Source organism: Schistocerca piceifrons, chromosome X (genome assembly GCF_021461385.2).
Source record: "Schistocerca piceifrons isolate TAMUIC-IGC-003096 chromosome X, iqSchPice1.1, whole genome shotgun sequence".
Taxonomy (NCBI): Eukaryota; Metazoa; Arthropoda; class Insecta; order Orthoptera; family Acrididae; genus Schistocerca; species Schistocerca piceifrons.
Window position 1 is genome coordinate 830924426 of NC_060149.1, and position 26945 is coordinate 830951370.

A 26945-nucleotide genomic window follows, 5' to 3' on the forward strand; every position below is an offset into this window, starting at 1 on the left:
ATCGAGCACCTTTTCATAAAGCAAGGCCTGTGGTGAAGTGGTTACACCACAGTAACATCCCTGTAATATACTAGCCTGCACAGAGTTCTGAGCTGAATCCAATTGAATACCTTTGGGATATTTTGGAACACATGCTTCGTACCAGGCCTCACCGAGCGACATCGATACCTCTCCTCAGTGCAGCACTCCGTGAAGAATGGGCTGCCATTTCCCAAGAAACCTTCCAGTACCTGATTAAACGTTTGCCTGTGAGAGTGGAAGCTGTCATCAAGGCTAAGGGTGGACCAATACCATAATGAATTCCAGCTTTACCGATGGAGGGCGCCACGAACTTGTAAGTCATTGTCAGCCAGGTGTCCAGATACTTTTGATCACATAGTGCTCGTAAGCATCTTGTCTGATCACCTGCATCCATTCATGTCCATTGTGCATACCGACGGACTTGGGCAATTCCAACAGGACAATGTGATACTCCATACGTCCAGAATTGTTACAGAGTGGCTCCAGGAACACTCTTCTTAGTTTAAACACTTCTTATGGCTACCAAACTCCCCAGACATGACCACTATTAAGCATATCTGGGATGCCTTGCAACGTGTTGTTCAGAAGAGATCTCCACTCCCTCGTACTCTTACGGATTTATGGGCGGTCCTGGAGGATTCATGGTGTCAATTCCCTCCAGCACTACTTCAGACATTAGTCGAGTTCATGCCACATCGTGTTGTGGCCCTTCTACGTTCTCGCGGAGCCCCTACAGGGTGTTAGGCAGGTGTACCAGTTTTTTTGGCTCTTCAGTGTATATCTATGACGGATATGTTCCTGCCACAGAACGTGATATGTTGGTAGGAGAATATGAAGGGTATTATTCATTCGTAATCTGAACATCGATGTACTTCATCATACCACATAGATAATCCCTTCAAACCATGTGTACTACACTTCATTACAGTGTTTAACACTAGCGACCTCTGTGACTACACGACAGTCTCTATCTAATTGTATGCCTATATTTATACATGTTGTTTCACTGGCAGTCATTTTATATGAAGTGGAGAGTAGCAGTACTCTGGGCAGATTGAGGAAACTATTCTCATATTTCAGATAGGCCCACGGTGGGATACAATGCAGATGGCGGAAACTCAAATGACCGTTCTGATAAATCAAGTAACTTATTTTCAAGCTACTGTTGTGGCTTGGTGAGCGAAGTTGTAGTGAAAAGGTGTTTTCCTGCTCCAATTTATCTGCATAAGAGAGTTGTTGTGCTGTTGGAAAAAAGGAAAACCGTAATTATTTGTAAATATTACACACACTTACCTCACGGAATCCATTAATACTTTCAGACCTCTTATTATTCTTATTATGTTGGTAGGCAGTAGCTGATACCTGATGACATTTCATTATCCTGAACTTTCCACTAGTGATGAGACTCAGGTGGTCTAGAATGTGAAGGGGGAGGGGAGGGGATAAGTAAATGTCGCTCTAATTACCCCCTCCCCCCCCCCCCAATTACGAAGACAATGTCCCAAACACTTATTTTGTTTTTCTCACCATTTTGACACATGTCACAGCTCATCTGGCAACCATGCAGGTTGTGTTAGCGTGCTCAACTGACAGGGAGCCTGTTGTTAAATTTCCCGCAATTTTTTCCATTTCCTTCCACTCTTTGCTATTTAGCGTCACGTTTATGGGTTTCCTGTCACTTTTAAATCACAAAAAATGCCGAGAGCAATTTGGGGGGGGGGCAGGGGGGGCGGGGGGACGGGGTTGGAGAGTAGTGGGACGTTGGAGCGATGGAGAAGAGTAAGGGAGTATGAGGAGGAGATGGAGTGGAAAATCACCTTGACAACCGGAACCGGGTATCAGCCACAACTACTATACCGTATCACCATGTGTTTGACACCTGTAAAGTGACACAAGAAACCTTCACAACAAGCAGACGTCATATTTTCTCATGTTTGTCAGAACTTAAATTGGAAGGAACACATAGAAAATGTTGTGGGGAAGGCTAACCAAAGACTGCGTTTTATTGGCACCACACTTAGAAAATACAACAGACCTACTAAGGAGACTGCTTACACTACGCTTGTCCGTCCTCTTTTAGAAAACTGCTGCGCGGTGTGGGTTCCTTACCAGATAGGACTGACGAAGTACATCGAAAAAGTTCAAAGAAAGGCAGCACGTTTTGTATTATCGCGAAATATTGTAGAGAGTATCACTGAAATGATACAGGATTTGGGCTGGACATCATTAAAAGAAAGGCGTTTTTCGTTGCGACGGAATCTTCTCACGAAATTCCAATCACCAACTTTCTCATCCGAATGCGAAAACATTTTGTCGGCACTGACCTACACTGGGAGGAACGATCACCATGATAAAATAAGAGAAATCAGAGCTCGTACGGAAATATATAGATGTTCATTCTTTCTACCCGCTATACGAGATTGGAATAATAGAAAAATGTGAAGGTAGTTCGATGAACCCTCTGCCAGGCACTTGAATGTGATTTGCAGAGTATCCATGCAGATGTAGAAATCACATAATGCAGACTCAGACACAATCACCAATGTGAATTACATATCATATCCCCCGTTTCGACGGCAAAAAGCTGCTACTGCATTCTACAAATAGTTATTTCGAATTGTAAAAAGATAGGTGTCCGTTGCTTTCGTTTACGTCGGCGGCTTGCACTACCTATATTTCTGAGGACTATCGATTCTGTGAAAATTCACTCAGTTCCCATAAAATATAAAATGGCGTTTATAGGCTTGCAAAACTTCTGTTATAATTCCTATTAGCTATCTGGTCTACATGGATACTCTGTAAATCATTCTTAATTGTCTGGCAGAGGGTTCATCGAACCACCTTCGCAACAATTCTCTATTATTCCAATCTCGAAAAGTGCACAGGAAAAATGAACTCCTATATTTTCAGTATGACCTCTGATTTCCCTTATTTTATAATGATGGTCGTTTCTCCTTATGTAGGTCGGCATCAAAAAAATATTTTCTCATTCGGAGGGGGAAGTTAGTGATTGAAATTTCGTGAGAAGATTCCGCCGCAACGAAAAACGCCATTGTTTTAACGATGTCCACCCCAAATCTTGTATCGTGTCAGTGACACTCTCTGGTCTATTTCAAGATAATACAAAACGTGCTGTGCTTCTTTGAATTTTCTCCACGTACTCCGTTAATCCCATTTGTTAAAGATCCGCCGCAGCGCTGCAGTACTCTAAAAGAGGGCCGACAAGCGTAGTGTAGGCAGTCTCTTTAGTAGATCTGTTACATTTTCTAAGTGTTCTGCCAATAAAACGCAATCTCTGGTTTGCCTTCTCCATAACATTTTCTATGCATTCTTTCCAATTTAAGTTGTTCGTACTTCTAATTCCTAGGTATTTGTTGAATTTACGACCTATTTAAGCGACTGATTTATCGTGTAACCGAAGTTTAACGGATTCCTTTTAGCACTCATGTCGACGACCTCACACGTTTCGTTATTTAGGGTCAACTGCCAATTTTTGCACTATGCAGATATCTTTTCTAAATCGTTTTGGAATTTGTTTTGATCTACTGACGAGTTTACTAGACGATAAACGGCAGCATAATCTGCAAATATTTTAACACTGCTGCTCAGATTGTCTCATAAATAGTTTGTACAGATAAGGAATAGCGGAGGGCCTATACCACTACCTTCAGGAACGCCATGAATCATTTCTGTTTTACTCGATGACTGCCTGTCAATTACTACGAACTGTGACATCTCTGACGGGAAATCGTGGAACCGGTCACATAACTGTGACAATTTTACATAAGCACGCAATTTCACTACAAGCCGCTTGTGTGCTACAGTGTCAAACACCTTTTGGAAATCTAGAAATACGGAAGCCATTTGAAATCGCTTGTCAGCGGTACTCAACACTTTGTGCGAATAAAGAGCTAATTTTGTTTCACAAGAACGATGTTTTGTAAATCCGTGTTGACTGTGAGTCAATATACCTTTCTCTTCGACGTAATTGACAATGTTCGAACACAATATCCGTTCGAAAATCCTGCTGCATATCGATGTCAATGGTAAGGACCTGTAATTTATTGGATTGCTCCTACTACCTTTCTTGAATATTGGTGTGACCTGTGCAAATTTCCAGACTTTGGACATGGGTCTTTCGTCGAGCGAGCGGTTGCTTATGATAGTTGAGTATGGGGCTATTAAGCCCTCCCGGCTAGCCGTTCGCTCTAACGCACTCTAATTGGTATTCAGTCTTACTTGATCTTATTAAGTCATTTATATTGGTACACTACTCCACGTATATCTACTTCCAAGTTACTCATGTTGGTAGCTGCTCTTGATTCGAATTCTAAATACTTACTTCTTCTTCTTTGGTGAAAGAATTTCGGAAGGCTATGTTTAGTAACTCTGCTCTGGCAGCACTGTCGTCGAAAGTATTTCCATTGCTACCGCGCATAGGATGCATTGATTGTCTTATATACTTTAATACGACCATAATCATTATGGATTTTCTGCCTGGTTTCGAAACAAGGTTTCGTTGTAGAAACTGCTATAAGCATCAGGCATAGAAGGCCGTGCTAAATTTCGAGCTTCTGTAGAGGTTCACCAATCTTGGAGATTTTGCCTTCGTTTAAATTTGGCATTTTGTTTCTGCAACAGTGTTGTGACCCGTTTTGTGTACCAAGAGGGATCAGTTCCGTCGTTTATTAATTTTTTGGTATAAATCTGTCAACTGCTGTCGATGCTATTTCTTTGAATTCAAGCCACATCTGGTATACATCTACATTGTTAATTTGGAATGATTGGAGATTGTCTCTCAGGAAGGCGTCAAGTAAATCTTTATCTGCTTTTTGTATAGGTATATTTTTCGTTTAATTTTGGAGGATTTGGGGACTACAATATTCAGTCTCGCTACGACAACAGTGTGTTCACTGATACCTATAGTCCGCAGCTCGTGGTCTAGTGGTGCGTGTTCGGTCAGACGGATAGCTGCCCTCAGTAATAAAAAAAACTAAGTGAGTGGGTCAAAGATGAACATGAACAAGCGTCATGGGAAGTCCGCCCCGAATAAATACAGCGACCAATAACGAACAAAATGAGATTTTAAAAAAAGGGGCCGGGTCGGGGTTTTTTTCCGCTCGGGGACTGGGTGTTTATGTTACCCTCATCACCATTCGGGAAGTGGCGAGATTGGATCTAGAGGGATTGGGAACTGGTACGGGTGCTGATGACCTCGATGTTGAGCGCCCCACAAACGAACATCATCATCATCATCATTATACCTGTATCTGGTTCGATGCTCGTTGTTAGCTTATGGTTATTTGTTGCTAAGCGGTCAAGTGTGTTTTCACAACCGTTTACTATTCGCGTGGGCTCATGAACTAACTGCTCGAAATAATTTCCAGAGAATGCGTTTAGCACAGTTTTGAATGACGTTTTATGCGTACCTCTGGATATAGACATGTATTTTCGCCAACATATAGGGAGTAAATTAAAGTCACCACTAACTATAATTGTATGAGTCGGGTACGTGTTCGAAATTAAATTCAAGTTTTCTTTGGTCCTTTCAGCTATTGTATCATCTTATTTCGGAGGTCAGTAAAGGAGCCCAATTAATATTTTATTCCTGTTGCCAACAATGACCTGTGTCCATACCAACGCACTGGAACTATTTGCAGTATTTCAATTTCGGTACAAAATAAACTTCTTCTAACAGCAACAAACACTCCCCCGCCAACTGTTTTTAGCCTATCCTATCTGAATTCCCTCCGGTTCCTCGCAAACATATCTGCTGAATTATCTCCGGCTTTAGCCAGCACTCAGTGCCTGTAACTGTTTGAGCAACAGTGCTTTCTATTAGCGCTTAGAGCTCTGGTACTTTACCAACACAGCTACGACAGTTTACAGCTGTTACACCTATGGTATGTGTAAAATCCGTAACTGTCTCCACATTACTTTTATTGCTGCCCAGGATATATCAGTCTACAGAGAAATCTAGGGCTTTTTCGTATATACTATAAGAATAATACCTATTAATTTACTTTTTTTATTATTTAGCTATAGCAGTAGTTTCTGGTCACAATGAAGTACGTTTGTTTTCGAATTTCTGGACTCATTTGTGGAGAAAACAGTTCCTAGAGATCTGCATCCTGGTGTACATCTATATCTACATCCATACTCCATAAAACATTGTGATCTGCCGAAAGATTTTTTCCTTCTTAAAATCTCTACAATGAAACGTTGCCCATTTTAAACACAGTAGCGATGAACTTTTGTTTCTTCTATGTAAACGTGTGTCTTCTACACAAAGTAAATTGTAAATCTCATCGTACTCTGAACAGTAACAGGTTTATTTATATTCATATTTTCTACATGTTTAATTAATGAAATTTTACTGAACATTATTAAATCTCCAGTTACCTGTATTTATCATATCAAAACTGGTATCTAATACATTTGTAAACGTTTGGAAGGTCGTGTTGCTAACGCCAACAACTGTACTTACCTAGATCGTGCCTCTGCTTTGGTTCAGCATTTCCTTTCAAAATTCATTTCTCATCCTGCCTTCTCCTCACTATCAAGGTAGTCTTCCCCTGAAGGCAAAAAAAAAAAAAAAAAAGGTTCAAATGTGTGTGAAATCTTATGGGACTTAATTGCTAAGGTCATCAGTCCCTAAGCTCGCATACTATTTAACCTAAATTATCCTAAGGGCAAACATACACACCCATGCCCGATGGAGGACTCGAACCTCCGCCGGGATCAGCCGCACAGTCCATGACTGCAGCGCCCAGACCGCTCGGCTAATCCCGCGCGGTCCTGAAGGCAAATTTATATTAACTCTCTAAACAAAATATTTGGCATCGCCCATGAAAGGGAGCACTGCCCGCTTTCGAAAATTGTAGGTGATATAGAACTGGTACCAAGTCTCATATGACTCTCCACCACTGACGAGGGTCATGACAATGGAGGGGCTTGTAAGTGCCAGTCCGTTGTATGGAATCAGTGCAGTAACACGGGTCGACGTCGAGACGTGATAGAGTGGCAGAGAGGAGCTACCATCTTTGTACATACCCATCAACACACTGAGACAGGCAGCAGCAACCGACAGAGACACGAACAGCCACAGGGAAGTACCCGATTTTGTGACCTTCTGCGAGTTCCTAACCAGGAGTGAATTGTGCAGTTTCATCTGTGTACTTTGGTAGTTCAGTTTCTTTAGTTTCTGTGTGTTAATTTAATACTTAATAGACACAGTTCTCACGTTCCCGTTTGCGTCGTAAAGTAAACTGATTTTGTGATACACTACAAGTTCCTAACCAGGATTGAATTATTTAGTCTCACCTGAGTGCTTCAGTACTTCAGATTTTCGGTCTCTGTGTCTTAACTTAATTTATTGGACACCATCATTGCGTTTTCTCAGTGTCTACAGTAGAGTTCCTCAGCACATGTGGATAGTCCATTTGTCTATGTAGTGTAGTTTTCCACAGACTTTAGTATGGATAGGGACTTTGATTGCTATGTGCAGATGTGAGCCGAGTTGGTGACAATTCGCTCTCAGCTCCAGGCTGTGATGGCATCGGTTACATACTTTGAAGCAGCAGTGAATGGGCATCACTAGTGGGCCGGCCATGGGTATCCAAAGGACATCCAGTACGCCTGAATCCTCCGATTGGTCCACACCGGCGACCAGCCCAGTTACTGGTGGCACAGAGGGTGACCCCTCCCCTGTGCATGAGTGGGAATTCGCCTCGGGGCATGGCAGGCGACGAAATACTTCCCAGCATGATGCACGCAAAGCCTCCCCGGCTAGTCTGAGAAACAGGATCCATGTGCTGGCTGTTGCTGAGACTGTCACTCAGACAGATCCAGTCGCCCGTCTTGTCTGAGAGGAAACCTCTCAGCCTGAAAGGTGAGGGTAATCACAGAGGGTGGAATTATTGGCAGTTGGAAGCTCCAATGTTAGGCATATTATGGGGCCCATTAGGAACATGGCTGCCAAGGAGAGGAAGAAAGCCAATGTGCACTACGTGTGCATACCGGATGGAGTCATTCCAGACCTAGAACGGATCCCTCCAGATACCATTAAAAGCACAGTCTGCAGCCAAATACAAGTTGTCGCTCACGTCGGTACCAATGATGTGAGTCGCTTTGAATTGGAAGAGATTCTCTCTGGTTTCGAGCGGCTAAAAGAAGCGGTAAAGGATGCCAGTCTTGCATGCGAGATGAAAGCGAAGCTCACCATTTGGAGCATAGTAAATAGGACCGATTATGGAGCTCTGCTACAGAGCCGAATGGAGGGTCTCAATCAGAGGCTGAGACGATTCTGCAACCGTGTATGCTGCAGATTCCTCGACTTGCGTCATAGAGTGGATGGGTTGCGGGTGCCATTGAATAGGTCAGGGGTCGACTACACGCAGGAGGCGGCTACATGGGTAGCAGGGCCTGTGTCACATGGACTGGGTGGTTTTTTTTAGATTAGAGGATATCTGGAAGACTCAAAAAGGGCTTCAGTCTCGAAGGGTGCAGGCCGAACACAGGACGAAAACAGACACAGGAACCGTCGGTATAACAGTTGTAAACTGTCGTAGCTGTGTATTTAAAATACCGGAACTCTAAGCGCCAATAAAACGCACTGACGCTCAATTCGTTATAGGCACTGAAAGTTACCTAAACCTGGAGATAAGTTCAGCCTAAATTTTTGCGAGGAAGCTAAAGGAATGCCGAAAGGATAAACTAAACACAGCTCGCGGTAACGTGTTTGTTGCTGCTACAAGTAGTTTACCCTGTCGCGAAATTGAAGTAGATATTTCCTGTGACTTAGTACGTTCAGAAGTCATCCTTCGAAATCGTAATAAAGTAATAATTGGATCCTTTTACGGACCTGCTAGCTCAGATGATAAAATTATAGAAATGCTGAAAGGTCCAGAGATAACTTGAGTTTAATTTCAAACACGTACTCGACTCATAAAATTAAAGTTGGTGGTGACTTTAATGGATTCCCCATATGTTGGCGAAAATACATGTCTAAATACGGAGTTACGCATATCATCATCATTCAAAATTATGCTAAACGCATTCTACGGAAATCATTTCGAGCAGTTAGTTCATAAGCCCACGCGCATAGTAAATGGTTGTGAAAACACACTTGCCCTCTTAGCAACAAATAACCCTGAGCTAACAGCGAGCATCTAACGAGATATAGGTAAGAGTGAACACAGTGTTATCGTAGTCAGGCTGAATACTGTAACTCCCAAATCCTCCAAAAATAAACGAAAAAATATACCGATCCAAAAAGGCAGCTAAAGATTTACTTGACGCCTTCCTGAGAGACAACCTCCACTCCTTCCAAATTAATAACATAAGTGTAGACCAGATGTGGCTCGAATTCAAAGAAATGGTATCGACAGCAATTGACACATTTATACCAAATAAATTAATAAACGACGGAACTGATCCCCCTTGGTTCACAAAACGGGTCACAACACTGTTGCATAAACAGCGAAAAAAGCATGCCAAATTTAAACGAACGTAAAGTCTCCAAGATTGGCGAGATTTTAAAGAAGCTCGAAATTTAGCGTGGTCTTCTAAGCGAGATGCTTATAACAGTTTTCACAACGAAACCTTGTCTCGAAACCTGGCAGAAAGTCCAAAGCGATGCTTGCCGTATGTAAACCACGCTAGCTGCAGGACACAATCAATGCTTCCTCTGTGAGATAGCAATGGACATGCTATCGACAATAGTGCTGACAAAGCACAAATCCTTCGAAAAAACAGCTGCCAACATAAGTAACTTTGGAGTAGATATCCTCAGAGTGATGCAGGAACGTAAATCACTGAATAAAAGCAAGACATCCGGTCCAGATTGTACACTAATTAGGTTCCTTTCTGAGTATGTTGATGCATTGACTCCATACTTAACTACCCCTTTCAGAGTATTCAGATGCAATAGCTCCATACTTCACTATCATATACAACCGTTCGCTCGACGAAAGATCCGTACCCGAGGCCTGGAAAGTTGTACAGGTCACACCAATATTCAAGAAAGGTAGTAGGAGTAATCCAATACATTACAGGCTCATATCATTAACGTCGATTTGCAGCAGGATTTTGGAATATATATTGCGGTCGAACGTTGTGAATTACTTCGAAGAGAAAGGTATATTGACACACAGTCAACACGGATATAAAAAACATCGTTCTTGTGAAACACAACTACCTCTTTACACACACAAAGTGCTGAGTGCTATTGACAAGCGATTTGAAATTAATTACGTATTTATAGATTTCCAGAATGCTTTTGACACTGTACCACACAACCGGCTTATATCAAACTGCGAACTTATGGAATATCGTCTCAGTTATGTGACTGGATTCGTAATTTCCTGCCAGAGTGGTCAAAATTCGTAGTAATTGTCGGAAAGTCATCGATTAAAACAGAAATTAGTTCTGTGGTTCCCAAGATAGTGTCATAGGCTTCTGCTGTTCCATATCTATATAAACGATGTAGGAGACAATCTGAGCAGCCGTCTTAGGTTTTTTGGTGTGAAGGTTGTAGTTCATGCCTGAAGTTAATCTGTCATGTTTTGCGGTTCGTATCACAGCGTGGGTGCTTTCATTCAGGCTACTGTCAGTATCAACCAGAAAGTTTATTTCACTATTCTCGGTGACGAAGAGTTGTCATTTTTTCTACATCTTCAAGATGTGTATTCTGTGGACACTTTCGTCTGCCTACGTGACAGCAGCAGTGTTCAGAGGGCTGCATGCATATTCTCCTGGTTTGGCGTACACTCACGCACTGTACGTCACCTCGAAAGATTCGCCAAATCTGAATCCCACCGAAAATGTTTGGGTCTGTAAAACATGAGTTTCTCTTTTTTAAAAAGGTTCAGACAACTTACTAGAATGTAGCCGGATGTCTTCAACAACCACCAAAAATTACAGGTGTCGTTCTCAAGGCACAAATGCAATGAGAGAGCGCTGAGCAAGGAACTTTAAAACTCTGTATGCGGTGTATAAGACGAAATACAACACATACCGTAAACACGAGCACCACCACACAACCAAATATGATCAACCTCAAAAGTTACCGATAGCGCATATTAAATACCAAAAGGAGAGGTAGCTGTAAACGTGTCCCTTTGTTGTTTGACCTGGGAGAGAGCAGAATTCCCAAAAACTTTTGGACAATAACCTCCGTCTCTATTTATAAGTTCAGTTAATAATTTAATCTCAAATGCTTTCTGCGACGCTTGTTTTGAGTAACAGTCGCCATCATCGTGGTAGTGACGACGTTAACATTCCTAACATGGCCAAAATGCGGAAAATCACGAACATTATCCCTCAAAAGTTCACTTTGACCCTCTATAACCGGAGTTGGCTCAGTTGCAGATTTCTGTAGCAGAAGATCCGCTAAAGTCAATTTTTACGCTGTTCGTAAGGAGGTTTTAATACTACCATACAGCACGGACAATTGGTATGGAGGTGGCCTCTCTGACTACAAATAAAGCAGGTTCCTTCCTGACCGGTATAAGAAATACGAACCCGATAACCTCGTACCTGAAAGTGAGAGGAAATATTTCTTTTATCACGATTTCTACTGACAGAACACTATTATAGATCTGTAAGCGTTGCTAAACAGACCAGCGTTCTCTTCGAATATGTCGTATACCCCTGTGAGGGAGCATTACATATCTCAGAAAACCGTCATCGACCTCGGGTAGAAGATTAAAAAACCCAATATTTGTGTGGACCACTTTTAAATTCGCCAAAGAACTTTGAGATTGGAACTATCACGATGGGTAAAGGGGACGTGAGTACCGTGACGTAATAGTATGCTGTCAACCTGAAGGGGGGTCCATAAACTTAACAAAAAAATCACATATAAATCAGGATCAAAGTACGCAGTATGCATCTGAATTGTAATAACTGTAATATTGTCTAGAAAACAGTTTTTTATCCAAAGAGCTGGCCTGCATGTGTCACGTGAATTTATCAAAACCGAAGCTGACACTGTCTCTACCTGGAATAGTCGTAGGAAGCATGTTGCACATCTCAGAGCAACACAGCTCCGTGTCGGGAAGGGCTGCACGAACACCAGACACTAGATGACAAACAGTAGTTGGGCACGCACAAGAACTCGTGCGACATTGAACAGCAAAGAAGGAAGACACACGGTATTGTGATACAGGCGGAACTAAGACAACCCACTCCCTTAACACGCGAAGCGGGAATAACTTCGGCTATCCGTGTACATCCCTAAGACCAACCCAAATTTCTGTATGTCACTACTGTACACGTCCTGCGCTCGCACAGTTCGGGTGATTCCGCCACAGAGAGAGTCTTTATTACTACTGTCGCAGCCTGTCGAGACACGTAGTGTCTGTATTTTCATGCATGCATCCATACATGCATGTCTAAAGGGCATTGTATAATATATCGAAAAACAGAGACATTGCCAATAGTAATACATGTCTAGACAGGCTGCGACAATAATAACAAAGCCTCTCCCTCCATGGGAGTCACAGGAATTGTGCTAGTGCAGGCTCGGATAGCCGAAGTAGACAGTCTTCTTTTGACAGAGTATTGGTACGGAAGTCTTCCTCACGTCCTTGCTTCGTGTGCGTGCGGTTGTTTGTCTCTTCTGCCTTCCTCATGGGATTTGTGTTACTCGATACAGACTGGTACATTTATACGATAAGTCTACCATAAAGATCAGCTTTCGGACGAATATACTCGTCCTAAAGCCATGAAATTGAAAGATTCATACGATAAGAGGTTAAAATAGAATTTCGAGGTCTTACAGGAATCCACCTTTCAATCAAGAGTAGCGTGATATATGTAAAATTGATAAATTATACGGTGTGTAACAAATTCACACGAGCTACTAAGCATGGACTCAAATTTAGAAAGTCCTATGTCTATATTGGTGATGTAGTTATTGATAATGCGTTACTTGGATAACGAACTACCCTCATTTTCTGTCTCCTCTGAAGCTCCGTCTGATCTAGTGATTGATGCACTACAACAGTATGAAAGAGTACTTAGCCAAGCCACTGAAAAATTATCGAACTTCACGACGTACCTTATTCTCAGTGGAGTGAGACAGATCCGGGTTGAACTGACAAAACGCGTCCAGTCCTATGCGCTCATCGGTGGATACAGAGCAATAGTTATCTATAACTCTCAGTCGCAGACATGCTCGGGTTGTGGAAAGGAAGATTACGGTCGTTCAGAATGCATACAACGAATAATTGTGCAGCGTCCAACAGGAGAAACTGTGCCTACGACCGCGCCGAGGTCACGCCCACTAACGTATGTTGACGAGTTTCGGACAGGCACTGCTCCGATGAATGGCCAGCCCCTCCTCATGATAGTTTGCAGGAAACGTCTGCATCATTGGACGCTGGTAGTGCGATGTCGCCGAACGTACCACCCACAACTGCGCCGTCGACGTTGATGACTGAAGGGGAGGAATCTGAAGGAGGAGGGAAATTAGTACCATGATCGTGCATACAGCTGCTTTCGTCCCTGAATGCCGAGGGTCTCTTCCGCATTCTGATACGAAGGCTCACACACACAGACAAAGATCGCCGAAATGTCACAAGAAATGTCACTTGTTGCCGTGGGACACATTCCTGAAGGGCTCGATGGGAAAACGCGACCTACAAAGCAAAGAAAATTAGTGTGTTGATGAGCAGGGGGAGGCTCTTTCCACACCACAACAGTCTGATGCGGACCACCTTTGCAAGAGCAGAATCAGGAATCTTCCGACGGAGTGCCTCCGGCAGGCGGTTATTCCTTCCCCGTTGCAGAAACATGAAGTCCGATCTATCCAGAGTTAGAGCGACGGTGTAGAGACAGAACTTTCTCCAGAGAACTGGGCCGATAATCGCGACGCCGATTCACAGAACGACGCTGCGGACGCGACAGCGACTGTTACTTCTCCCGGATGTCAGACACTCAGAAGTGTCACAAGGTCACGACGATACCCGGTAGATGGATAACATCACATCGGCTATCTTAAGAGTCCATGAGCACCTTTAACCTTGCAGAGTAGAAGCAGGCACATCTAACAGCTTCTATTAACGTTAATACACTGAAGAACCAAAGAAACAGGTACACCTGCCTAATATCGTGTAGGGGTCCTGCGAGCACGCAGAGGTGCCGCAACATGACGTGGCTTGGACTCGACTAATGTCTCATGTAGTTCAAATGGCTCTAGGCACTATGGGACTTAACATCTGAGGTCATCAGTTCCTTAGACTTGGAACTACTTAAACCTAACTAACCTAAGGACATCACACACATCCATGCCCGAGGCAAGATTCGAACCTGCGGCCGTAGCAGCAGCGCGGTTCCGGACTGAAGCGCCTAGAACCGCTCGGCCATAGCGGCCGACTTTGAAGTAGTGCTGGAGGTAAGTGACACCAGGAATCCTCCAGGGCTGTCCATAAATCCGTAAGAGTACGAGAGGGTGGCGATCTATTCAGAACAGCACGTTTCAAGGCATCCCAGATATCCTCAATAATGTTCATGACTGGGGAGTTTGGTGGCCAGCGGAAGAGTTTAAACTCAGAAGTGCGTTCCTGTAGCCACCCTGTAGCAATTCTGCACGTGTGGGGTGTCGCAGTTCAAAATGGCTCTGAGCACTATGGGACTCAACTGCTGAGGTCATTAGTTTCCTAGAACTTAGAACTAGTTAAACCTAACTAACCTAAGGACATCACAAACATCCATGCCCGAGGCAGGATTCGAACCTGCGACCGTAGCGGTCTTGCGGTTACAGACTGCAGCGCCTTTAACCGCACGGCCACTTCGGCCGGCTGGGTGTCGCAGTGTCCTGCTGCAATTGCCCAAGTCCGTCGGAATGCACAATTGACATGACTGAATGCAGGTGATCAGACAGGAAGCTTACGTACGTGTCACCTGTCAGAGTCGTATCTAGACGTATCAGCGGTTCCATATCACTCCAACTGCACACGTCCCACACCATTACAAAGCCACCACCACCTTGAACTGTCCACCGCCGACATGCAGGGTCCATGGATTCATGAGATTGTCTCCATACCCATTCACTCCATACAATTTAAAACGAGACTCGTTCGACCAGGCAACATGTTTCCAGTCATCAACTTTCCAATGCTGGTGTTGACAGATCCAGGCAGAGGTAAAGCTTTTTGTCGTGCAGTGATCAAAAGTACACGAGTGGGCCTTCGGCTCTGAAAGCGCATATCGAAGATGTTTCGTTGAAGGGTTCGCACGCTGACACTTGTTGATGGCCCAGGGTTGAAATCCGGAGCATTTTGCGGAAGGGTTGCACTTCTGTCACGTTGAACGACTCTATTCGGTTGTCGTTGGTCCTGTTCTCGCAGGATCTTTTTCCCGCCGCAGCGATGTTGGAAATTTGATTTTTACCTGATTCCTGACATTCACGGTACACTCGTGAAATGGTCATACGGGAAAATCCGCACTTCATCGCTACCTCGTAGATGCTGTGTCTCACCGCTCGTGCGCCGACTGTAACACCACTTTTAAACCTACTTAAATTTTGATAATCTGCCATTGTAGCGGCAGCAACCGATCTAACAACTGCGCCAGACCCTTGTTGTCTGACATAGGCGTTTCCAATTGCAGCGCCGTCTTCTGCCTGTTTACATATCTCTGTATTTTTAATATGCATTGTTATACCAGTTTCTTTGGCGCTTCAGTGCACTATTAGAACTTGTATCAACTTATGATTACTGCGGGCCAGACGTCGATATAGTCCCCCTACACGAGGTCTATGTCGAGAGCTTTCCCGTCCTGTATGGGTACGCGGAACGGCGATACTCTCACGAGAAGGTATGGAGGCTGAGAATTTGATGTATAGGTCGTCAGCAAGATGACTGGAACTCACAGCGCTTGGAGTTCCGTTTATCAATATACGAGAGTAATCCAAAAAGTAAGGTCTCCTATTTTTTCATAAGTACATAGACCTGTTTATTTCTACAATGGTTTACATCAGTTTACAGCTTGAACATTTAGCTATTTTTCGACATAATCATCATTTCTGTCGATGCATTTTTGTAGACGCTATGACAGTTTTTGTATGCCGATGTCATACCAGCTCACCGCCATGCTGTTCAGAAAGTTATGAACCTCTTCTTTCACCTCGTCGTCGGAGCTGAATCACTTTCCGGCCAAAAGTTTTTTTAACCTAGGGAACAGGTGATAGTCACTGGGCGCCAAGTCAGGACTATAGGGTGGATAGGTGATTATGTTCCACTGAAACTGCTGCAGGAGAGCAACGGTTTGCCGAGCGATGTGTGGGCGAGCGTTGTCATGGAGAATGTGTACGCCCTTGTTCAACATTCCCTCTCTCCGGTTCTGAATTGCCCGTTTGAGTTTTTTCAGAGTCTCACAGTACCTGTCAGCGTTAATTGTGGTCCCAGTGGGCATGAAGTCGACCAGAAATACCCCTTTCCGATCCCAAAAAACGGTTGTCATGACTTTAATGGCAGACTGTGTTTGTTTGAATTTCCGCGGCTTTGGCGAAAGTGGATGCCGCCACTAGCGTGATTGTTTCTTTGTCTCAGGTGTAAAGTGGTATGCACAGGCTTCGTCACCCGTAACAACTGAGTCCAGAAAGTTGTCCTGTTCGGCTGCAAGGCGGTGAAGAAATGCACGGGAAGCATCAACTCGTTGCCGCATGTGGTCATCAGTCACCATGTGTGGCACCCATCTTGCGCACACCTTCCGGTAGTTCCAAGTTTCCGTTAAAATTCTGTGAGCGGTGCTTCGGGAAACCTCAGGAACCAACGTACAAAGATCATCCAGGGTGATCCGCCAATCTTCATACATGCTTTGCTCAACCTTCAACACTGTCTCCTCAGAAACTGACGGTCTCCCGCTCCTTTGTTCATCGTGAATTTCGATCCGACCAGCTGCAAAGTCTCTACACCACCTACAAACATTTTTGACATCCATGCACGTCTTACCATACACTTCCATCAATTTGGCGATGGATTTCAATCGACGCAGTGCCCTTTACGTTCAAAAGCCGAATAACTGCGCGCAATTCGCACTTGACGGTAACATCTAACGGGAGCTCCATTCTCAAAGGCTGCCAAGCCAAAACTGAGCGCCTCAGCGCGGCGTACTCATGTTTACACACAGCGCGTGAAGCACTCCTCATAACAGTGCGACCAACTGCCACACAGAGTTCTGTACTTATAACAAAAATAGGAGACCTTACTTTTGAGATTACCCTCGTATGTGCCCTGCGACGGGACCGTTCCAGATTTTATATGGAGGGCACTGCCCCACTCTTCTTGTGTTGATGTGACATTTTCACTTGGAAGCGGCTTCTGCTACGCGCTTGTCGTAAAAGAGAAGTGTCCACGTTATACTTCACGCCAGGAGGCTTATCAACTTCACCACAGCTAGAAACATGAAAATAGCAAGTACCTCATTCCCCCATAAAGATATAAATAAATCAAGACGGACGATAGGAGCTGCGGCTGCTGGTGTAGTATATGAAGGTATGAATTTTTTGAACGTGTGCAATAGTAAATAAAATGACGATATCAACACAATATGGAAGAAGACAAGCGTTATGAGGGAGACAGCGCCTGAACTACTAGGAGATAATAATTATAGCAATATAAAGCGCAAATCATGGTTGAACGAAACACGTAGAAAAGCAGTACTGGACAGGAAGAGAGCCAGATAGGCACTGATGAAAAATAACAACCATGGAAACCAAACAACATACAGGAAAGCCACGAGATAAATGAACACTATAATAAGGCGAGAGAAAAGAGCATTCATACATAAACAGATAGAGAAGGCTGAGGACGACTATAACCGGAACAATAGTAAACAGTTGTACAGGACAATGAATAGCTATAGAAAAGAGTACAGAGCTAAGTCTGTGATAATGAAGGACGAGAATGGAAAACTGTTCACTACGAATGAAGGAAATTTAGAGAACTGGAGGAAATACTTCAAAGAACTGCTGAAAAACCCAGTAGATACCTAAAACAATGAAAACAAGGCAGAAAATAATCAGAACGTACAACCATTAGTCGAAGAACCAACTGTGATGGAGGTGAAAGAGGCAATAAAAAGACTAAAAATGGGAAGACCCCTGGCATAGACATGATATAAGCAGAGCTCATCAAAGAAGGGAGAGAGAAGATACATCAGCGGTTAGCCGATCAGATAGAAGAGGTATGAAGAAAAGAAGTAATGTCGGGGGAATAGAAAACTGCAGCTTTATGCCCCATATACAAGAAAGGAGACAAAATACTGACACAGAACTACAGAGGAATATCTCTCCTATGCACAAGCTGTAAAGTAATTTCAAGAATTATACTCAACAGGGTCAACCCATACATTGAGGAAATATTAGACACAGCACAAGCAGGGTTCAGAAAAGGTAAATCAACAATCGACCAAATATTCACCCTAAGACAAATATTAGATGAGAACTTGGAGTACAATCATTATACATTTCGCCTGTTTATAGATTTCAACAAAGCATGTGACAGCATAGTCAGAGGGGAAATGTGGAGGATAGTGGCAGAGTGTGGGATACCTGACAAGCTGATAAAGCAAACTAAAATGTGTGTGATGGAATCAAAGTGTAGAGTGAAAGTATAGAGGGAGTTCTCAGAAGCATTTGAAGTAAAGCAGGAGTGAGACAGGTAGATGTTATATCGCCAACCCTGTTCAATTTGGCGCTCAACAACAGCCTGAGGAGAGTAACATGTGAAAGTGCTGGAGTCACCACAGCAAAAAAATAAATGCCCTGGCTTTTGCAGATGATATTGTGCTGATAAGAAAGCACATTGAAGGCCTGGAGAAAATGGGGACTGTGCTAATGGAAGACGCTAAGAAAGTCGGTATAAGTATAAATGAAAGTAAAACAATGTTTATGGTAGTAGGAAGGAGAGCTCATTTAGGACCAAGCCATCTAAAAATTGGAAAACTAACAGTACAATAGACAGACACATTCATGTACCTCGGTTTCAATATCAACCAACAAAGTCTTATAGAACAAGAGATAGTAACAAGAATTCAAACTGGGGGGAAGATGTCTAGGAGCTATGCACAACATCATTAGATCGGAGTTACTATCTAGGCAGGCAAAAATAAGAATATATCAGACCATCATCAAGCCAATAGTGTGCTATGCAAGTGAGACATGGACCCTGACAAAGACAACAGAGAAAAGACTCATCACTTTTGAAAATAAAGCACTGAGATAAATATATGGACCAGTGAAAGAAAATGAACAGTGGAGAATAAGGAGAAACAGAGAACTCAGACAATTATACACACTGCCTGACGTCGTAGCGAGTGTGAAAATTAAGATTAAGATGGTACGGACATGTGAGGAGTAGCGGGGAGAACACTGTGATAAAGGCTGTAATGGATGGAAAAGCTGAAGAAAAGAAATCACTGCGACGACCGAGAATGAGATGGAAGGATAACACCATGGGAAGCACGCAGATTCTGGATCTGCGAGATGAAGAGGGAGATGACAGGAAAGTGTGGAAGACTGGACTGAGTGAGGTCAAGGACCGGCTGCAGTTTGTGGGGCCCACATAAGTAAGTAAGTAAGAACAATGGCATTAAAGAGCTCCAAGCTATCATGTGGAAGCTACCATATTACATTTAAATATTGCAAACTCTGTGCAGATTGCTGTTCTAGGTAACCATCTGTGGTGGAAAAGTGTTCCCTTTGTGTGGTCTCAGGAATGTCAGGACATATTTCAGCAGTTAAAGGACGCATTGTCGAGTCGTTATTGTTTAATAGATGTTTAGCCAGCTAAGCATGTTTCGTTAGCTGCGGATGCATCAGCTTATCTGATTGGCCTATTGCTTTTGTCAGAAAATTCTCAACAAAGCGCAGTACAAATAATATCCACATGAAAAATAGGCACTCCCTTGATCTATGGAGGTTCCAAGTTCCACCAATACCTGTACAGTCAGACGTTCAGTTTGATAACTGATCATCGGCCCTTACCGGCCTTGATCAACCCTTCCAATCCTGTCCCACCATAGCCAGCGCAAAAATTGAAACATTGGGCTCTAATATTGTATAATTATCGGTATGAGCTGTTGTACAGGATCACTCCCCCGCGTTTCAAAGCTGACTTATTTTCTCAGTTGATTCATCTGAGGAATCATGTTATCAAAGCAATACTCAAAATTTTCCTCTAAATTTTCAGCGTCTTCTAATAGCAACTGCTTCTCACCCGATTCTGTAGGAACATCTGCAATATGTGCGCCATGGATGACCACGTAGTTTGGAAGTAATGGGCCACTCAGTGATGCGTCGCCGTTTTTCGCCTTGTCACGTGTTATCTGCGCATTTGGGTGTTCTGCTGTTGCACACAGGGAATGAAGATACGCGTGTTGTGATTTCTCACTCCCTTCAGCGGGAAGCCTGCACCAAAGTCACTGGGGTATAGTTCACACGAAGCAACTCGCCTGATGTCGTAATACGTGGCAGATTATAGATAGAGCAAATCACATCTCATTGCAACATTTTTGTGGAACGTCAGTCCGCTCCGCCGTACACTGTTCTGAATGGCCAAATCCAACCAGACCATGGCAGCACGTCCATACTGGTTTTGTTGGTACATTGTCCAAAAATGCGATTGTTGTTGGTGATAGACGCATGCAGTAAATGTCCTTTTGTTGTCGTTTGACAGCCACCACTACTGCTAGTGTGTACGTGCTTTCTCTTCTATATGTTGTCCTGAAGGTCTTCCTGAGGTCCTTGTCTCAGACCATGAACCACAATTCATGTCGGTCGATTTTCAACAGTTTTGTGCCACCAACAGCATAAACCATTTGACTTCTGCCCCTTTTCTTCCTCAGTCTAGTGCTCAGAGTGAACAGCTCGTTCGAACGTTCAAGAGTCACAGAGAGAAACTCTATTTCTTCCTAACATGGGATCAAGCCTTCAAGGTTTTTCTTTTCTCCTCCAGTTCCTTGCCACATGAAGCCACCGTCAGGTTCATTGCATGGTCGTAGCCACCGTACCCTGTTGCATTTTCTTTGGCAGCCATGGAAACAATCCGTTCCACTATGTCAGATGAAGTATCAGCCACAGAGTGAAGTCTTCTTTAAAACTTTTCGCAAGAAACAGCGTTCGTAGAATGGTGTCATCACAAAAGTTTTGCGATTTTCATTTTACATTGTTCAAGATTCTGCTAGGCTGTATTTACGTCATCAGAACCAGCTGCGGAGCTCTTATGTTAGTAATTCTGCCACAGAATTGGGTCCCACGAGCCCAGCACACCGCTGGGGCTGGCCGGAATGGCCGAGCTGTTCTAGGCGCTACCGCTACGGTCGCAGGTTCAATTCCTGCCTCGGGCATGGATGTGTGTGAAGTCCTTAGGTTGGTTAGGTTTAAGTAGTTCTAAGTTCTAGGTGACTGATGACCTCAGAAGTTAAGTCCCATAGTGCTCAGAGCCGTTTGCACCAACACCGCTGGGGTCCGCAACAGCAGTCATATCCACTTCTCTGCCAATCGCGTCATCCACCGTCGAGAATGGTGCCCTTAGACATCGACGTCATGCCACTATCGCTGGCCTCGGCACCAGGCCTTAACCATGGAGGCATTGCCCCCTGACAATTCCCCAGAGAATTCTCTTGCTGTCCGTCTCACCACAGTGTCAGCGGCCATGGATGCGGGCGTGCACTTTGCTGCCTGTTTTTCAACTGGTGTTCCCGGTCACTCGCAAGGTGAACACCGGGGTAAAGGCAAGGAGCTGCTGTCTGCTGTCGTTCCATTCCCTGTCTCCTCGTCTACGCGTGCTTTCAGGTCTCCCACCTACCATCATCCCGTGACACAACACTCCACAACGGACGTACGGGATTGGGGGTGGGGGGCGGGGGGTTACTGTGGTACCGCCCTAAGAACGAGATTCCAAGACTAGGTTGGTACCTCGAGACAGAACCAAAAATAATAACAGTTGCTGCTAGACACAACAACAAATGAGAAACTGTGGCATAGACACTCGCTCAAGAGTTTCCATACGCTACTGCTGGAGATTGCTTACTTGAGCGCGATTAAGTGCCACTAAGCCCAGTCTGCAATCATCATCGAAGACGAGTCCGCCCCCGGTAGCTGAGTGGTCAGCGCGACAGAATGTCGATCCTAAGGGCACGAATTCGATTCCCGGCTGGGTCGGAGATTTTCTCCGCTCAGAGACTGGGTGTTGTGTTGTCCTAATCATCATCATTTCATCCCCATCGACACGTCAGTCGCCGAAGTGGCGTCAAATCGAAAGACTTGCTCCCAGCGAACGGTCTACCCGACGGGAGGCCCTACTCACACGACGACGATGACGACGTCATCGAAGACGACAGTATCGCTTCTCTACAGCCAACAGTGAGAACTGTATTAGAACAATGCAGCACAGTTTATAGTGAACTGTTCCTTGAGAGAAGAGGTTACTCGTATTATGTTGTACTGTATCAATGATATAGTATGTTAACGTTCGGTGGCAGTAACTAATATACCGGGTGATCAAAAAGTCAGTATAAATTTGAAAACTGAATAAATCACGGAATAATGTATATAGAGAGGTACAAATTGACACGCATGCTTGGAATGACATGGGGTTTTATTAGAACCAAAAGGCCGTGCGGGATTAGCCGAGCGGTCTAAGGCGCTGCAGTCATGGACTGTGCGGCTGGTCCCGGCGGAAGTTCGAGTCCTCCCTCGGGTATGGGTGTGTGTGTTTGTCCTTAGGATAATTTAGGTTAACTAGTGAGTAAGCTTAGGGACTGATGACCTTAGCAGTTAAGTCCCATAAGATTTCACACACATTTGAACATTTTTTTAGAACAAAAAAAAAATACAAAAGTTCAAAAAATGTCCGACAGATGGCGCTTCATCTGATCAGACTAGCAATAATTAGCATAACAAAGTAAGACAAAGCAAAGATGATGTTCTATACAGGAAATGCTCAATATGTCCACCATCATTCCTCAACAATAGCTGCAGTCGAGGAATAATGTTGTGAACAGCACTGTAAAGCATGTCCGGAGTTATGGTGAAGCATTGGCGTCGGATGTTGTCTTTCAGCATCCCTAGAGATGTCGGTCGATCGCACGGACTGAGGTCTGGGGACCTGGGAGGCCAAGCATGACGAAAGTGGTGGCTGAGCACACGGTCACCACCAAACGACGCGCGCAAGAGATGTGTCGGACATTTTGTGAACTTTATTTTTTTTTTTGTTCTAGTAAAACCCCATGTCATTCCAAGCATGTGTGTCAGTTTTTACCTCTCTATCGACATTATTCCGTGGTTTATTAAGTTTTCAAATTCATGCTGCCTTTTGATCACCCGGTACATGACATTTCTGTGGCCATGGATTCTTTCAGAGTTAAATATTCCATCCTTTCCAAGTTATAATGAAGGTATCTAAGATTCTGCATGTGCTACAGTACGAATTTGGCCTCCTTCGGAAGTTAATCTAAGATCCCTTCACCGTATCGACGAGTCTTATTTCGTCCGACACATCTATAAGAACCCTATATTTTGGCCAGAGTCAACGTCTGCTCCTTCATGTGCTTTGAAATGTAAAATCTAGTTTCTAAATGTGTGTTTCACCATTATATAATTGGACAGTGTCTCCAGATCTCTTCCTCCTTCCATGATACTTGACCCGAGTGATTACAGCAATTAAACTGGGCTCTGAAGAAAATTTTCCCAGTCGGCTTTCTCGTTCTTTTACTTATTTTCATCCATACGAAGAGAAATTCGTATTTCAATTTAATTGTAAGAAAAATTAATTTCTAATCATTGAGTAGAATGGTGTCAACATCAGTTATAATGTCAAATGAAACTATATGGTTCCGAGGACTTTTTCTAGCCCCAAACATCTATGATGTATAAATGCAGACTGAAGTGACGAATGAAAATTTGTACCAAGGCTGAGGTTCGAATATGGGAGTGCTGTGCTCACAAGACAGATGTGCTAACCACTACGCCATTCTGTTTGAGGGCTTTGCATAGCAGCACGGACCACCCTCTGAACAAATTTTCATTCATCGCTTCAGTCTGCGTATATACATAGCTGTAATATTGTTAAAATATGTGATTATCATATACTAATGTTTCATATGTACGTATCAACTTTCATCAGTGTAAGGATGGCCTTGTAAGCCGAAAAATGGTTAAGAAAGTAAATTATAAACCTGTTCCACCTAGAAGCACCGGAATAAATAGTAAACGTTTCTGTTATACATTCGTGAGGGCTATACCAACCTATTTTGACCCTAGCAGCGTGTTCTTCTTTTCGTTGGATGTCTATTCTCACGTCTGCTCGGCTGGGACTACAAACACTGAAACAATATTCTAGTACTTGTTGCACTAGTGTCTTGTACGTGACTTCCTTTAGAAATATTTTGAATGGCACGGAACCTCTCCGATAATTCTAAGTCTTCCATTCGCCTTTACTAATATACACTATTGGCCATTAAAATTGCTACATCACGAAGATGACGTGCTACAGACGCGAAATTTAACCGACAGGAAGAAGATTCTGTGATATGCAAATGATTAGCTTTTCAGAGCATTCATACAAGGTTGGCGCCGATGGCAACACCTACAACGTGCTGACATGAGGAAAGTTTCCAACCGATTTCTCATACACAAATAGCAGTTGACCGGCGCTGCCTGGTGAAACGTTGTTGTGATGCCTCGTGTAAGGAGGAGAAATGCGTACCATCACGTTTCCGACTTTGCTAAACGTCGGATTGTAGCCTATCGCGATGGCGGTTTATCGTACCGCGACATTGCTGCTCGCGTTGGTCGAGATCCAATGACTGTTAGCAGAATATGGAATCGGTTGGTTCAGGAGGGTAATACGGAACGCCGTGCTGGATCTCAACGGCCTCGTATCACTAGCAGTCGAGATGACAGGCACCTTATGCGCATGGCTGTAACGGATTGTGCAGCCACGTCTCGACCCCTGAGTCAATAGAAGGGGACGTTTGCAAGACAAGAACCATCTGCACGAACAGTTCGACGACGTTTGCAGCAGCATGGACTATCAGCTCGGAGACCGTGGCTGCGGTTACCCTTCACGCTGCATCACAGATAGGAGCGCCTGCGATGGTGTACTCAACGATGAACCTGGGTGCACGAATGGCAAAACGTCATTTTTTTGGATGAATCCAGGTTCTGTTTACAGCATCATGATTGTTGCATCCGTGTGTGACGACATCGCGGTGAACGCACATTGGAAGCGTGTATTCGTCATCGCCATACTGGCGTATCACCCGGCGTGATGGATGGGGTGCCATTGATTACACGTCTCGGTCACCTCTTGTTCGCATTGACGGCACTTTGAATAGTGGACGTTACATTTCAGATGTGTTTCGACCCGTGGCTGTACCCTTCATTCGATCCCTGCGAAACCCTACAGTTCAGTAGGATAATGCACGACTGCATGTTGCAGGTCCTGTACGGGCCTTTCTGGATACAGAAAATGTTCGACTGCTGCCCTGGCCAGCACATTCTCCAGATCTCTCACCAACTGAAAACGTCTGGTCAATGGTGGCCGAGCAACTGGCTCGTCACAATACGCCAGTCACTACTCTTGATGAACTGTAGTATCGTGTGGAAGCTGCATGGACGCCATCCAAGCTCTATTTGACTCAATGGCCATGCGTATCAGTGCCGTTATTACGGCCAGAGGTGGTTGTTCTGGGTACTGATTTCTAAGGATCTGTGCACCCAAACTACATGAAAATGTAATCACACGTCAGTTCTAGTATAATATATTTGTCCAATGAATACCCGTTTATCATCTGCATTTCTTCTTGGAGTAGCAATTTTAATGGCCAGTAGTGTAGCTGCTGAGGTACAAGAATACGGTTGAGAAAGAATAAATGAACGATGTGGTTGCAGGGTTTTACGGCGAGGCAGTGTCCCCGGACTGTGGCTGCACGGCCGTGCAGAAGACGCACGGCTTCTCGGTGGCGGGCGTGGTGCCTCTGGCGGCCGCGCAGCGCGCTGCTGAAGTGCGCGTCTTCCGCGGCCGCGGCATTCTGCTGCTGCGCAACCCCTACGAGGCGCTCATCTCCTACCGCAACTTCCTCTACGGCGGACACACCGGTTTCGCGCCACGCACCCGCTTCCAGGGACCTGGTGAGTCTGTTGCTCGCCTTGTGTACGAACCACTGTTCGCACCTGTCAGGAATGAGCCCGCGATTCGTGTGTGGTAGGAGCAGCAGCATGCAAGATCCCCTCGCTTCTAAACTGATTCTGTTACTACTCAGCGAGTCCGTAGAGGGTGGTATATGTGACGTACAGTATAACTGGTCAGCATTTCCACCCGGAATTTGCGAGTGTAAGTCGGACCTTCCTTGATCCGCCTTGGTGGTTCGTATCGTCGGATTTCCTCCTACCTGTGCGCGGTGCAGCTCTCGTAAATGTCGTCCCGTACAGATTCTTCATTGGCGCATTGAATGTCTCTGTCGGTGGAAGCTAATTATCTGAAATTGCTGTCGATCAATTTTGGGGTATCTATTTACTCGAAATTAACATTCAGAATGCCGTAATATCATATTTATTTCTATTAGATCAATAATAAAACACTCATGTCACAAACCACTCGTAACTGAGAGCATGGCTGACATCGGAACAAGACAGGAAGAGCTCTTAACGCCGACTGCCGACTATGGCGCGCAATCCGTATCTCTTACTAGTTTCGTCACAGTTCGTGGATTTACGATCAAGTTCGTACTTACTAAGATATGCATTTGTTAATGATCGGGTGTGAATTTTAACGAGGCAGAATTATGATAAATGGTTTTAAACATCCAGAGGCTCCTCCTAGCATTCATGTTGTCATAAATGACTTTAATTATTAAATATAAATAAACAAAATCGGTGACTTTGTCACCAAGATACCGGTACTTCCCGTCAT

General features: G+C 44.2%; 1 protein-coding gene across 1 annotated transcript in view; it reads left to right on the forward strand.

Moving 5' to 3' along the window:
• LOC124722728 (WSC domain-containing protein 1-like) overlaps positions 1-26945 on the forward strand; it is a 158350-nt gene that overhangs the window by 27190 nt on the left and 104215 nt on the right. The window contains exon 2 of the mRNA XM_047247869.1: positions 25925-26164. Within this exon, the coding sequence (XP_047103825.1) occupies positions 25925-26164 (240 nt within the window). The remainder of the gene's footprint in view (positions 1-25924; positions 26165-26945) is intronic.